This window comes from Poecilia latipinna, unplaced genomic scaffold (assembly GCF_001443285.1).
Source record: "Poecilia latipinna isolate Pla-1442-1.1 unplaced genomic scaffold, P_latipinna-1.0 Scaffold2707, whole genome shotgun sequence".
NCBI classification, from domain to species: Eukaryota; Metazoa; Chordata; class Actinopteri; order Cyprinodontiformes; family Poeciliidae; genus Poecilia; species Poecilia latipinna.
The window spans coordinates 33,221-46,169 of record NW_015115323.1 but is presented as its reverse complement, the minus strand read 5'-3'; the positions used below and the strand labels follow the sequence as shown (position 1 = coordinate 46,169).

The 12,949-nt window shown below is 37.8% G+C and overlaps 1 protein-coding gene across 2 annotated transcripts; it reads right to left on the bottom strand.

Moving 5' to 3' along the window:
* Nucleotides 1-251: 251 nt before the first annotated feature.
* Nucleotides 252-10,566, bottom strand: socs6a (suppressor of cytokine signaling 6a). 2 transcript variants are annotated; one of them, XM_015021029.1, is made up of 4 exons: nucleotides 10,169-10,566; nucleotides 9,680-9,742; nucleotides 5,127-5,711; nucleotides 252-5,045 (listed from the first exon to the last, which is right to left on the bottom strand). In XM_015021029.1, the coding sequence occupies exons 3-4, from the start codon at nucleotides 5,583-5,585 to the stop codon at nucleotides 3,978-3,980; spliced, it is 1,527 nt and encodes a 508-aa protein (XP_014876515.1). In that variant the 5' UTR covers nucleotides 5,586-5,711; nucleotides 9,680-9,742; nucleotides 10,169-10,566; the 3' UTR covers nucleotides 252-3,977. The 2 variants fall into 2 exon arrangements, with proteins under 2 accessions (XP_014876515.1, XP_014876514.1); XM_015021028.1 differs by having other exon boundaries at nucleotides 252-5,711.
* Between the last annotated feature and the right edge of the window lie 2,383 nt (nucleotides 10,567-12,949).

The window sequence follows — 12,949 nt, the reverse complement described above, 5'->3', positions numbered from 1 at the left end:
TTTTTAATTCAAAACAGAATAGTTATCACAGTAATTCAGTTGTTTCTGTTAGAAAAAAAAAAACATGAGTACGCATGATTTTTGACATTAGTTATTGATGTATACATGTAAATAATCATTTTATTAAGACTACACACAATTCCTCCTTTTTTTTAGAATATAGTTTTTATTTATAATTTATAATCGGCAGATACAAAAAACTCTTTAACTGTATCCAAAATGTGCAATAAATCATTGATTTTTTTTTTTTCTCCAAAAGAAAATACAAAAAGACTATCTACTTTGGAAAGTTGACAACCAATGTAAACTGGAGTGAACTGGTAATTCTACAGAGGCTCTACTAATTAATACTAATTCTCTTTTAACCGACTACAGTCATTAACAAATTGCAAGTTTTGCTTTGCTCTCCCAAGATGACAACCGAGTCATTACGTGTACATACATCTAGAGTGGCAACATTCTAGTTCCACCATTGTTAAATACAAGAAAGGCAATAATATCCCAAAGCAGCACGAATGTGTAGAACACATTAAAGGAATTATCAAAATTGTACCAAGATGTTAATGTGAGGAAAAGAAAATGGAAGGTTTTGTACAAACATGTTGTCGTAAACAATTACCTTCAATGACTGAGATGCACAAAGGAGAGAGAGAGAGACAGAGAGAGAGAGAGAGAAAGAAACTGGAGTATGTTAAGTGCTTAACAGCTGTTACTAATTCAAATCAGCAGTCTGAACAAGCGTCAACCTCTGGAATCGAACAATGAAGGCTTTAATGCACAAGCATACCGTCTGAAAAGGATTTGCGTGTCGAAATCAAATGATTATTTCAAAATTAAAATGGAATTATAATTAAGATGGATTAAACACTGTATAAGAAAAAGAGACTAACATTTTGTCTTCACATTTTGACTGAAAAACATCCTCACATACACAAAAGGGTAAAAAGAAATTTACATCCACATTCTTGCTATGATCCCATATCTTAACAGCCAATTAGGAATAGCTTTGAAATTATGCTGGCATGTGACCCCCCTTAAATCACACAGATGTGACCGCCCCACCCCCCAAAGGAAAAAAAAAATAAAAAATTTTACTCTTACAGTTATATGAATACATCATGACAAATCTGTGACTTTTCTTTATAAATCACCATCTGAGGGAAAACTTGAGGCAAAGAGAGGTTCAATGAATGTTCAAGTGCAAATTATGTGTCATTGTAGTCCTTATGTTCCCCATGCTTTCAGAAACGGGTCTGCAGGCAGATAACAGGATACCTCAAACAAGCGTACATTCCTTTTGTACGGCCCCATCCCCCAGATGGCAAATGTCTCAAACGACAATAAAAACAACTCAAACAGTTAAAATAAAAATACATTTCTTGTATATAAAAAAAAAACAAACAAACAAAAAAAAAAAACGTCCAGCCAGTTTGTGACATTAACAAAAAAATCAACAAAAAAAAAAAACACATCTCTCTATACAGCCAAAACACATCTTAAATCCTTCATTCCTGTACAACTCAAAGCTTTAAAACTAAGTGTTTAAACATGCAAACACCGTTCAAAGATCCTATCTAGTTTCCGCTGTGCTTCCTCAGACAACGTCTCCAGCTAACTACAACTAAAACTACACCCTAAAGACCTACCAAAGTTGCCAAAGACCATTTCGCAATACTTTTAAGGACACTGATGTTAAAAAAAGATGACCATTCATATTGTGAGGAGACAATTCCCTGTCAATTATCTAAATAAAGCACTTGCGTAGCATACTGTGTGCTCTTCCCTTTATTTTGACGCCATCAGCTCAGTACAACTTGTGGTAGTGCAGCTCTGAAAGGACAGACTCGCGACAATATGAAAAACGGCAAAAAAAAAAAAAAATAAAACTCTTCATTTTAGAACACCAACGTTGGCATACAGGTTTGATTTAACTTTTATCACATGCCAAGACCCTGACATCCCTTCCGAGGTGGAGAAGACTCCTTGACCAATGTTTCCCAAATCTGTATTTCCCAAAGGCCTGCAACATCTTTCCTAGGTCCACGTCTTCTTTCCAGCATAATGTTACCACTAGTACTACAAATAGATTAGAGATGCACCGAGAAGTCAGCAAATCCCCCGATATTCTGGTTCTGGAAACTAAATGGCCAGAAACGCAAATTTAGATTTTTCTGATCAGCTGAAATATACCCAAGCGTAACCAGATGGTGTTAACCACAGTGATCGGTGTGGAAGTCATTGCTGATGGAAGAAGGTGTTCAAAAAGAAGCAACAGGAAGCACAGAGATGCTACTGGTTGATTAGCAGGAAACAGTCAGTTGCAGAACATGTCGAACCATGTTCACTAAAAATCATGGAGAGCAAGATAAAAGCAAAACTGCTTTAACTTTTTTTTTTTTTTTCGCTTCCATCTGTCATGGAACTTGTTGAATCTATAAATCATGGCAACCTTTCAGAACTCTGAAGATCTTGCATTGTCTTGATCCAGACTGTTATGCTACCTGTGCTCATTTCTACTAACAGGCTAAAGGCAATTTAAACTTCAACTTAGTAATACTGTTTTAAAATTATTAGTAAAACCCTGTTGTACAAAGATGATTCACTCTGTCACAAACACAATGTGGTATCACCTCTTTTACTGAAAAAAATACTTATTACCCCTCATGGCAGGAAAGCTAGGAGGGTGGAAGGAAGTGTTTGAAAGCTCTTCTAGCTGTTCTTACTTTTTCCTCTATTTTAGTACTTAGACATAATCAGCGGACAAAAGCTTTCGAAAAACCACCAATTGGAAATTGATTATTCTCGGTGCATCTCTAAAGGTAACTTAGTCGAGATTTCACATGTCTTTAAGTTGCAGAATGAACGTGGGCAAGGTTTTCAGACTCCCCAAGGCAAATGCAGTTGTGCATTGAATAACCTCTGATACCAAATTGTTTTCTCCCTGTTCAACACCTTCTCCCATGTAGTCTGACCATCTTAAAGCCTTTACTACAAGCAGACAACACAAACATTAGTGAAAAAACATAAACCTGCAGTGGAGATTTTGCAAGATTTCAAATGCACAATTGTCATTTTAATGTTACATTTTCTTTTTAGTCCATACATTTAGTTGATGCCATTTCTAAAAAAAAAAAAAAGCACCTGCATCCAGCATTAGAAGTACCATTAGGCTTGAAAAATGCATAATGACAAAATGCAGCCTTACAATTTTAAAGCTAATTCTCAGCCCCAGCTATTGAAAACATCCTAGTGGCTGACAAAATCTGGACATCTTTTGCTGTTCAGCTTTACACAGTTTGTCCTTGGCTTAGTACTTTAGTTAGCCTAAGAATTTTTGACAAACACATAGTCATTTAATATCTATGTTTGTACATCAGACTTTAACATCGTTATTCTGAATGCAAAGTTTCACTATCCAAAATCCTAAGTTGCAATTTGATCATGCCTAAAGTAGAAAAAAAAAGACATTTCAACATCTAGAAAACTGATAGGCAAAAGATGTGCAAAAGTAGTCAGCCTGCAGAGATGAAAAACCAATTGTAGCAAACATTCATATCTGTAATGTACAATCCAGTTGATAATGCAACACATTTTCAATTCAAAGAGGAACTTTATTTTCCCCCACTTGCTCAACTTTACTGCGTATAATTAAGAAACTTCTATGTTCACAGCCAGACAGCATACATCCATCACAACTGCCAAATGTCTGCTCTTCATTGTTTCCAACTAAGCTTACTTTGCTTTTCACCTCAGCCACATTTTTGCAATAGATTAAGTATTACTAGATGCAGAACCTTCTGAACACCAGAAAAATAAAACCTCACAGAAGAGTGGAATGGACAACGACAGGGTCACTTAAACATAAATCAGGAGCTACCAGAACCGGTCGTCTCAAACTGTGGTTGTCTGTAAACCTTGTGTAAAAATGTTAACTGAACACAAAAGTGCAAACTGCTACCACTGCCCTGTCTGTGTCCTCAGTAGTGCTTCTCCTGTAGGTAATCTTTCATCTTGTTGGGTAAGGGCAGTTTCTGGATGAGGTCTATCCTTGTGTATTGCCTAATGACAAAGCGGCAAAGATACTGCAGGGAGCGCACTTGCATAAACCGAGATACTGGGTTGGTTAGTCTGACAGGGTAGGTTGCAGACCCTGGAAGGCGAGACCTGGAATAACAAAAGGCTCCGTTTTCTGAGTCTCTGATGGAGTGTTCAATTAAATCAACGATTGATGTGTGACCCTCGACATCAGGCTGCTCGTAGAAGCTGAAGCGTCCGTTGGAGTGTTCGATGCGTGTGTGAAGGGTTTTGCTCTGCGATCGGAAGCTCAGGCTGAGCAGGTACCTGTCGTCTGAGCTGTCTCTGACCAGGAACGAACCATCGGCCAAGTTGATCAGCTTCTCCTCCGCCTCCCACCGTGTGATCGGACCCCAGTACCAGCCCTGCCTTGCGAGCTTCTTAAGCTCCTCGGTCAGACTGGTCACGACCATCGGGCCACTGCTCTGGACTGAATCGTACACTCGACTGACTCCAGGAGCTGAATTTGGGTCAAAGTTGAGGTGGTGTCTTACCCTCTCAGCTACCTGGCTGTCTGTAGAGCTGAAGCTGGAAAAAGTCCTAGGGATGTGTCCGTTACTTGTCATGGGTGGCAGAAGGGGGCTGAGGGGAGGTGGGACTTCCACCCGAGAGCTTTGGAGCACCATACCAGCAGAACCTAAAAGAATACTATTAACTGAGGTTTCCATAAAGAGGTCCGCAGGCATCCCATTAACCAGTTCATGCTCCTCCTGTCCCTGCTCGGTGTGGAGGGACCTGCTGTCTGCCTCTGTCACTACTTCCATGGGAGTAGAACCATCGAGGCAAAAGGAGTGGGACCCTTCTGGGTACATTCCATCATCTGAAGGCATTGTGTACTGGATATAGTCCTGGGGCGTCAACCCCAGCTCAACAGGCACATCATTTTCATCGATGTTTAGATGCAGCTCACCGTTTTGTGGTTGTTGGAGATACTTTATGGACTCTGCTTGATCCTGAAAGAGCCCTTCCATCTGGAAGTTACGAAATTCTTTATGAACACCATTTAAGTTGGGACTCGCACAAGGAGAGTGGACCATGGCTTTAACCTTTACCTCCATCTTGATGCATGCTTCGTCCGAGTTGACCGGTCGCAGAGGCCACGGCGAGGGGCTGTAATGGTGACTCCGCAAGGATGCGGATCTGAGGGGTCTCTGGGCTTTTACTTCATTGCTGATGGGCACAGAAGACGACGAAAAGTTGTCATCGTCATCTGTCGAACACAAAGCTGAAGAGCCACCTTTTGCTTTTGCCTTTTGTTTGGCAGACAGCCTCCTCTTTAACGAACCCATTAGGCCCTCACTCTTTGATCGACTTTTATTTTGGCCTCCTTTCTCGTCCTCACAACCAAGATCACTCCCTGAAAGGTCTTTGGTGTAGCACCCTCCAAAAAGTGATTCCTCCTTAGAAAACTCTGTTGTCACTGAAGGCTGCTGGAGCATGACAAAGTCACCCTCCTCTTTGCCCTTTATGCTGAGGGACTTGCGGATCGTCTTAAGGCTTATCTTCTTCATTCTGACAGGCCCTCCAATGTGGGGGCATGGGACGGCTCTCCTGATATCCTGATGAAAGCACTATCCACAATGTCCTTCCATCAGGCCACATGAAACAAGTCATCCATACAGTGGATCCAAAAATCCCTGAAGACAGAAAAAGACACATCTTAGTCGGTTTGATAATAATAGATTCTAAAGTAATACATTTTCTGGTTACATATTTTTTCGTTTCCTTTTATAATTAATAACAGAAATATCATTTCAAAGTTCACAAAAAAAACAAGATTTGGAGCACTCGCACAATTTCCCTAAGGTGCCAGAGATACTTTGCTACGTAAGATAAGATTACTTTCAAAACCAAGTGAAATAATGCTTTAGAATATTTCTATCCATATCATGGTTAAACTATTGGCAATAAAGTCTATGTAGTTGAATAAGATAAAGACTTTTTCCCCCACCTGTTATTGTAAAGTATACATTCACTATTAAGCGGTTAGATTTGATGCAACACAGATCAGATGACCTCTCAAAAAAGAAGGTTGGATCACAAATAAATTATATAAGGTGAGATAATAAATAGTCAACATTGTAGGTATTATAATGACAAAGAGTAAAGGGAGAAAAATATGGTATTTCACTCTACTCACACTGTGTGGTTTTCTAACATTACACAACTTTACTGCCTGGTATTTTCAAATATTGTCCCTCAGTGGGGAAATTCAGATGTGTCACCAGCAAAGTTACAGGAAAGTCAAAAAATGTTGATTTACACAAAACTCAAAATACAAAGGCAAAAGTTAATTATCGAAATTATTAAAATATTGAAAGGCTTTCAGTAGGGGTGCACCGATTGCAGTTTTCTGGCTGATCACCGATCTTAAAAAAAGGTTTACCTGATGATTCTAATTTGGGCTAATTCAGATTCTCTTTCTATAACAGTGTCAGAAGTGTCAGTGGCGATAACACTTAAAAATACAATTATATATTTTTTCACATTAAATACACGTATGTTCATTTTTCCCCCTTGCTTTCTTTTCTTAAAAAGACATTTCAAATTAATGAGAATAATATTAAAAAATGAAGTTTATTTCAATCATTCCTCCTGCAAGGAATGATTCAAAATCAAATCAATAGAAGCTGTAAATCACGCTTGTCAAACTAGAAAACCCAGTACTTGTTGCCCAAACCACTAAATTATGAAAACTTTCATTTTTTACTGAAAAAAAATGAGGCGACAGAGCTGATTTTCAGACCTTTGCAGAGGTAGATAAGATTTGTGAACAAAATTGGTTTCACATGCAAGCATCGACGATCACTGATCATTCAAAATTAAGGAAATTGGGACAATCGATGCATGAATGACTGTAATCCAAGGATTTTGATTTTTTTTTTCCCTGCCTGCATTGACATTCTGTCATTATTAAAAACATGATATCAATCTATAAAAACAGGACTTTTTTTTTTTCTTAAAATCAAAGTTTAACTGCAAAATAGAAGGTGGGGGTCACAAGCAATTTATCATTTGCTAAAATAAGGAGACAGAAAATGTTATGGGTCTAGTCAGAGAAGATTTAAACAACCACAGAAATTGCCCAATTATGTACACAAAATGCTTCAGCCTTTCTGAAAGTATATTTGGCACATTTCCTGCACTACCACATAAAAGTCAACTCTAGATACAAACAACTAATGAAAGAGTTAAAGATGAAAAGAACAGGTTATCCACAGGGAGTGGGAAGACTGTAACCAACTGCAAATGCACAAAGCCACAAAACAAGCATTTATGGTAAGAGCTGCTAAAACCCTCACATTGCCTATCTGAACACTCATGGAAAAACTTAGATGAAGCTTAGATTGAGAAATTAAGCCAGAGAGTTTATCTTACTGTGGCATTTTTGCCCAAAGAATTGGCAGAAATCCCCACAAATAAAAACAACTTCACCACAATTAGTAACTATGTTACCTTCAGTTGTTATAAAAATGCTGGATATGTCGAACATGACTTCAAAGAAATGTGATGCCTTGATATTGACCTACTCTTTTCAACACTCAGCAAGTCATCAGAACAATGCTCCTTTATGATGCCGTTTACAGCCGTTTTTAGGAGCATTTAACTGAGAAGTTGTTGGTAAGCTCAACAGACCCGCACCAGGTGTTTGCTAATTGCTGCTGTCGCTAGTCTGGAGGAACTGAGTGGTGAAACCGTTGGTAGTTTTGCTCTGTGAAGCTGAGTCCTGGCTGGGACCCGCAGTTCAGAGAGGGAGCTTTACGTAAACAGGCGCCGCTTTGTGAGAGCAACTTTTAGACACCCCAAAATGGCTGCCACAGGACATTCAAGGACTCCACAAACAAGCATGAAAGAATCAAAGCAAACACTCCAGGTATGTTTTTGATGAAGTAATAAAATTACATAGAGCTCGAAAACTTAATTTTACAAAACCAACCCCTCCCCATGCTTTAAACATGTAAAAATGTATATGGGAGATGAGTAAAACATTTCCTTTTACTGAATACTCTTCAAATGATTAGGTATGTTAATGCAATAAGCTGACTTTACTTATAAAATTGTTTTACTAATTGACCTAATAAATTTAACAGCATTGCACTGTATTAAGTTAAGGATTCAACTGGAATGGTAAAGGTATATAGCACATTTTCAGCAACAAGGCAATACAAAGTGCTTTACAGGATTTAAAAGGAAATGCAAACACACATTCCATGTAGTTGCAGAATGTGTGTAACTTCATTTGAATCAATCTATATGCTTGGATTGTCCTACTTTTGTGTTCATGGATAGGATTAGTTTGTTTGGACATGAATATAAAAACAACGTAGTCTTGCTTAAACATTAAAATAAATGCCAATCATCATGTTTCACTTTCCAAATCAGATCACCTGGATTCAGCAATAAAATACTATAATTTGTTCATCTATAGTTCCAAAAAGAACTCTAGCCCTGTATGATGAGTTAAATCCGCTGTACTGCGCAGAGATGCATAACAAACGGGAGATTTAATTCAATGCTGCTAATGTGGCTTTAGTAGCTCTTTCATTTTGTGTCTCTTGAGTTTTTAACAAAGGGACACAGAAACTATTTTGGTTGGTCGAGTTTCTGGACGAGTTTTTCAGATGTCCGGTGGCCACGCACATTAACTCTGACTAAGTGGACAAAGCATTTGATATGGTTTGGTGCTTAGTGTAACCGTAAAAATAATACTAGTAATAATAATATTATAATATAAAATCAGCGTGATGTTTGACTGCGAGGAGAGCGCGAAAGCTCCTCACCGGGTTAAACCTGCACGATGAGTGATTAGCACTGGGTCGTTAACCACTAACACACTGGCCAACCGGGAACATAGACATAAACTTCACAGGGAAGACAAAGCCAAACGCTGGGCAGCGTGTTGAGATATAAATGCTGCATAATGTTTTGTTCACAAATATACATCATTCTCACCGCTCGCTCAAAGCACCACTGAAAGAGCGACTACAAGTTATTCCTGCGGTTCATGTAGAGCTGCGTAACCAGAGCTAACGCGGCAGGGGTTAAACTCTTATCTAGAATTCTCCAAAGGATAATAATTCCTCACAGTAAGTTGATGTAAATATCCATACACGTCAGCCTGTGTCCAGTTTGAGTGAAAGGAGGCGTGTGCAATCCCGCTGAGGTAAAACAGCAGCAGCGCGCGAGGCAAAGCGCAGAGGCGCCAGCTGTGTGATTAGTCCGCGCACTGTCGGCTTCAAATGCATAAACTGTAAACCTATCTATTATAAAGCTATCCTTTAGGAATAAATCTGCTCTGCTAGTGAAATGCTAAGAGCAACAGAGACGCTTGCAGCCTGGCTTTAAAAAAAAAAGCGGTTTGATTTTTTATTATTATTATTATTATTATTATTATTATTATTTTCCTAGAAACATAAACAAGCAATGCTTAGCCTGGTGGCAGAGCTAGTAAAGCATGGCGGGCTGCCAGGCTTATAATACAGTGGGGGAATCCCTGTATGTTTTTTCAACATTCAGAATTGTTTTCGTAAATCAGGACCACGTAAAGCTCTCAAACAGAGCTTTTTGATGATCAAGATAATCAAGCTGCAATCTGATTACTCACCATTATCTGCAGGAAAATGATGAGTCAGTTGGGTCAAATTCCACTTCCACCACCTTTCATTTACTGTTGAAATGAGCAAAAGCAAGTTGATATGCAAAGGTCTGCCGATAAAATTCACAAATAAAAGGCACTATGAAAAAAAAAAACACAACACCTAAAGATATGCAAAAGTCATGAACGCCTTGTGCTAAACACTAAAATTAGCCAGGTATGCCCTGACCTGGAAAGGCCTACGGACACAAGAGCATGCTTGGAGGTTAGCTACGTGTTAGCATTCTACTTTTATGCTTTAAGTGTGAATACTCCGAATCCGTTCTGTCGCTTTTTAATATAAAGATATCACATTTCTCCTAAAAATATCCAACAGAGACGCCCATTATGTCATAAATGTTAAGACTGCGTGGAAGCCAACACGAAACTGCTGTTAGCAGACCTGTGAAAAGTATACGTTTAAACTTGTCTAAGGAAGAATACAACACTGTTCCTTACCTTGTCTCTCCCAGCTTTATTTTTGTCGCAAGCAGTGTATTAATGTTTAGTTATATGTCAGTGAAAACTCATTGGCAAAAAATATGCTCCTAGGCGATTGTTGGCTAACGTTAGCGTAGCTACTGCTACCTTACTACCTAAGTCAGTTAGCTTTGTTAGCGTTTTATGTCGAAAACATCACCGCCACCGTCCCTTTAGTTCACTTCTGTGGAAAAATAAAGCACAAAAACACAAACATGGCCTGACTTTGTAATTTTCTTTACACACGGGTACTATTGGCGGCTAACAACGGCATAATTAATGGTACATCTTTTAACCTAGGTCAGCTAACTCTTTATAGCTCACGGCCTCTTCCTTTCTTCCTTTGTTGCCTGTTGAATTGTGGGAGCTGAGTCGGTGTGTGTACACATGCAGCGAATCAAAAGGCAGCAATCGCCACATCCTGCAGGCAGGCGCAGTGGAAACATCAATCCCATAATAATAATAATAATAATAATTTGATTTGTATTCATTTAGTTGGGTTCTTATTTGGTCTATCTATTCATGATGTGTCAGTAAAAAGAAAATTTAAAAAAAGATTTCAATCAGCATCAACCAGCTGCAAATAATAATGTTTTCTGTAATATCTCCTTAAATTATTATAAGTATACTCAGGCTAGTTAACCACTCGAAATCAATTAACAATCTAATCTAGTCAGTTTAAAGTCACTTTTTGTGTGAAAGTATGAAACAATATTTACTTATGTGGTACTAAATATAAAAACATTTGAGGGCCAGCAATACGCTTTATGCTAAACCTGTAACTAAAATCTCTTAAGGACTTACCTTGTGCTTGTAGCCCTATTTGACTCACTAAAACAGGGTTGCCATGTTAAATACCTGGAAATAATGATTTTATTTTGACATATTTTGAAACCCATCCAAACGAATGATTGATATTTAAATTATTCAACTTCCAAGGACTTAGCACTTCTAGAGCAGGAACCAGAAGGTAGATTTGGTAGTACCAGAAATCAAGCCATCCAGTACAGAAGAGCCAGCTCATTGGGTCAATATCCAGTGGTTCACTTTTATCTCAAGTACAAGGGACACTCTTTTTGAAGATATAAGGCTATCTATGTTAAACATAAAAAAACAACAATAAACAGATGTGACTTATGGGTTCATCTTTCTAACACCTACAGTGCAGCCTTCATTAATATTCCCAGTCGACTCAATCAGACCTTGAGACATGATTGAAACAATTCACTTGACATAATTAGGTGACATGTTTGGATCATTAAGTGACAATAAGCCAAAAACTGAATCAAATGCATTGTAAAACCCGGTGAGTCATGGGATTTTGGCAGCCACGTATGCAACCTGAATAGCCTTATTGTTTGTTCTGACTACATCATATATCATATATTAATACCTCAAGATATATTTTGAAATTAGTAGGGTTTTAAATGAGAGATGAAACCTCTTCAAGTGTATAGAATTTCCTACAAACACAAAAAGTCTCTGCAATGTATCATTGTGACATCCATTTATGACTTTCTTAAACACTGATGTAAACCCATTTAGTTTATAGTACTTACCAGACTTTAACAAGTAAAACTAGCACTATTTCACCATATCTTCACTAAAATAAAGGAAAACGGTAAAATGGTTAAAAAAGTAGCCATCAAAGACAATACTCAAGTAAGAGTAAAACATTATTCTGCAAAAAATGGTCACTTAATTATTGAGTAGCTGATAATAACATCTGATTCAATATTTTACAATGATATGATCAGACCAAACAAAAAATATAAAGTTATTTGGAAATTCTAATATTTTAAAGACTACAATGAAAATAAATAATATTTCACACTAGTTATTTTATTATATTTTAAAATATTCAACTATGGAGACATACAATAATGTTTTTGGCTAAAAAATTTGGAATAGTTTGTTGCTTATGCAGCATTGGTTGATAATTTGAGTTTAAGAGCCTAAAAGATCTAAACAATTTACAAATGCATTTGTCTTCTAAAAACTAACATTTACAATTGTCCCAAAAAAAAAAACAGAAGATATTTTGCACAAGATAATTAAAATATATTTTAGGAAAGGCTTGCTTCATGGAAGCAAAAGACAAATGATCAAATGATGACTTACAGCATTGTGACTGTTGGAAGACTTAATATGCACAACCGTGAGAACATCTATTTTCCATTTACACTGTGATTATTTGAAACTTGTGGAATAAATCCTCCACTTTATTGTGTTCCTTGTTGAGAAACCAAAGGAGGCAAGCGCTCTGCCCTGTATGTCTATTGTCATTCATAAAGCATGGATAAACTTGATTCGATCAAATTTTATTTTAATCTTGGAATGAATCCCAGTGAAGTCGACCAACCCCATGTGGTTAAGCACAGTATCATCATTAGCTGAAGAAACTTGATTTGTCTGTCTAAAATACACAGCTTGAAACGCAAACAACGTCCAGACATTGAGCAAGCTGCTCTTCATGATGACTTGATTTCATCTTAAAAGTGTCTGCCAATCAGTTGTGATGTTTTGGCCACAGCTTGATAACTCAATTCCCGTGTCATAGTGTTTTTCCCACTGATGTCACCAGGGGAGCTCCGTACAAAGACAAACACAAGCACAGCACGGAGTGGAGACAGAAGTACGGGATGAAAGCTTCCCAAAAAAATAATTTAAGCCTCAACAAGTGTTTATCCGCTGAAACTGAGACCTCTCTATGTTTTGAATCCTCTCAAATCAGACCGTTAATGGATACAAACTAAGACA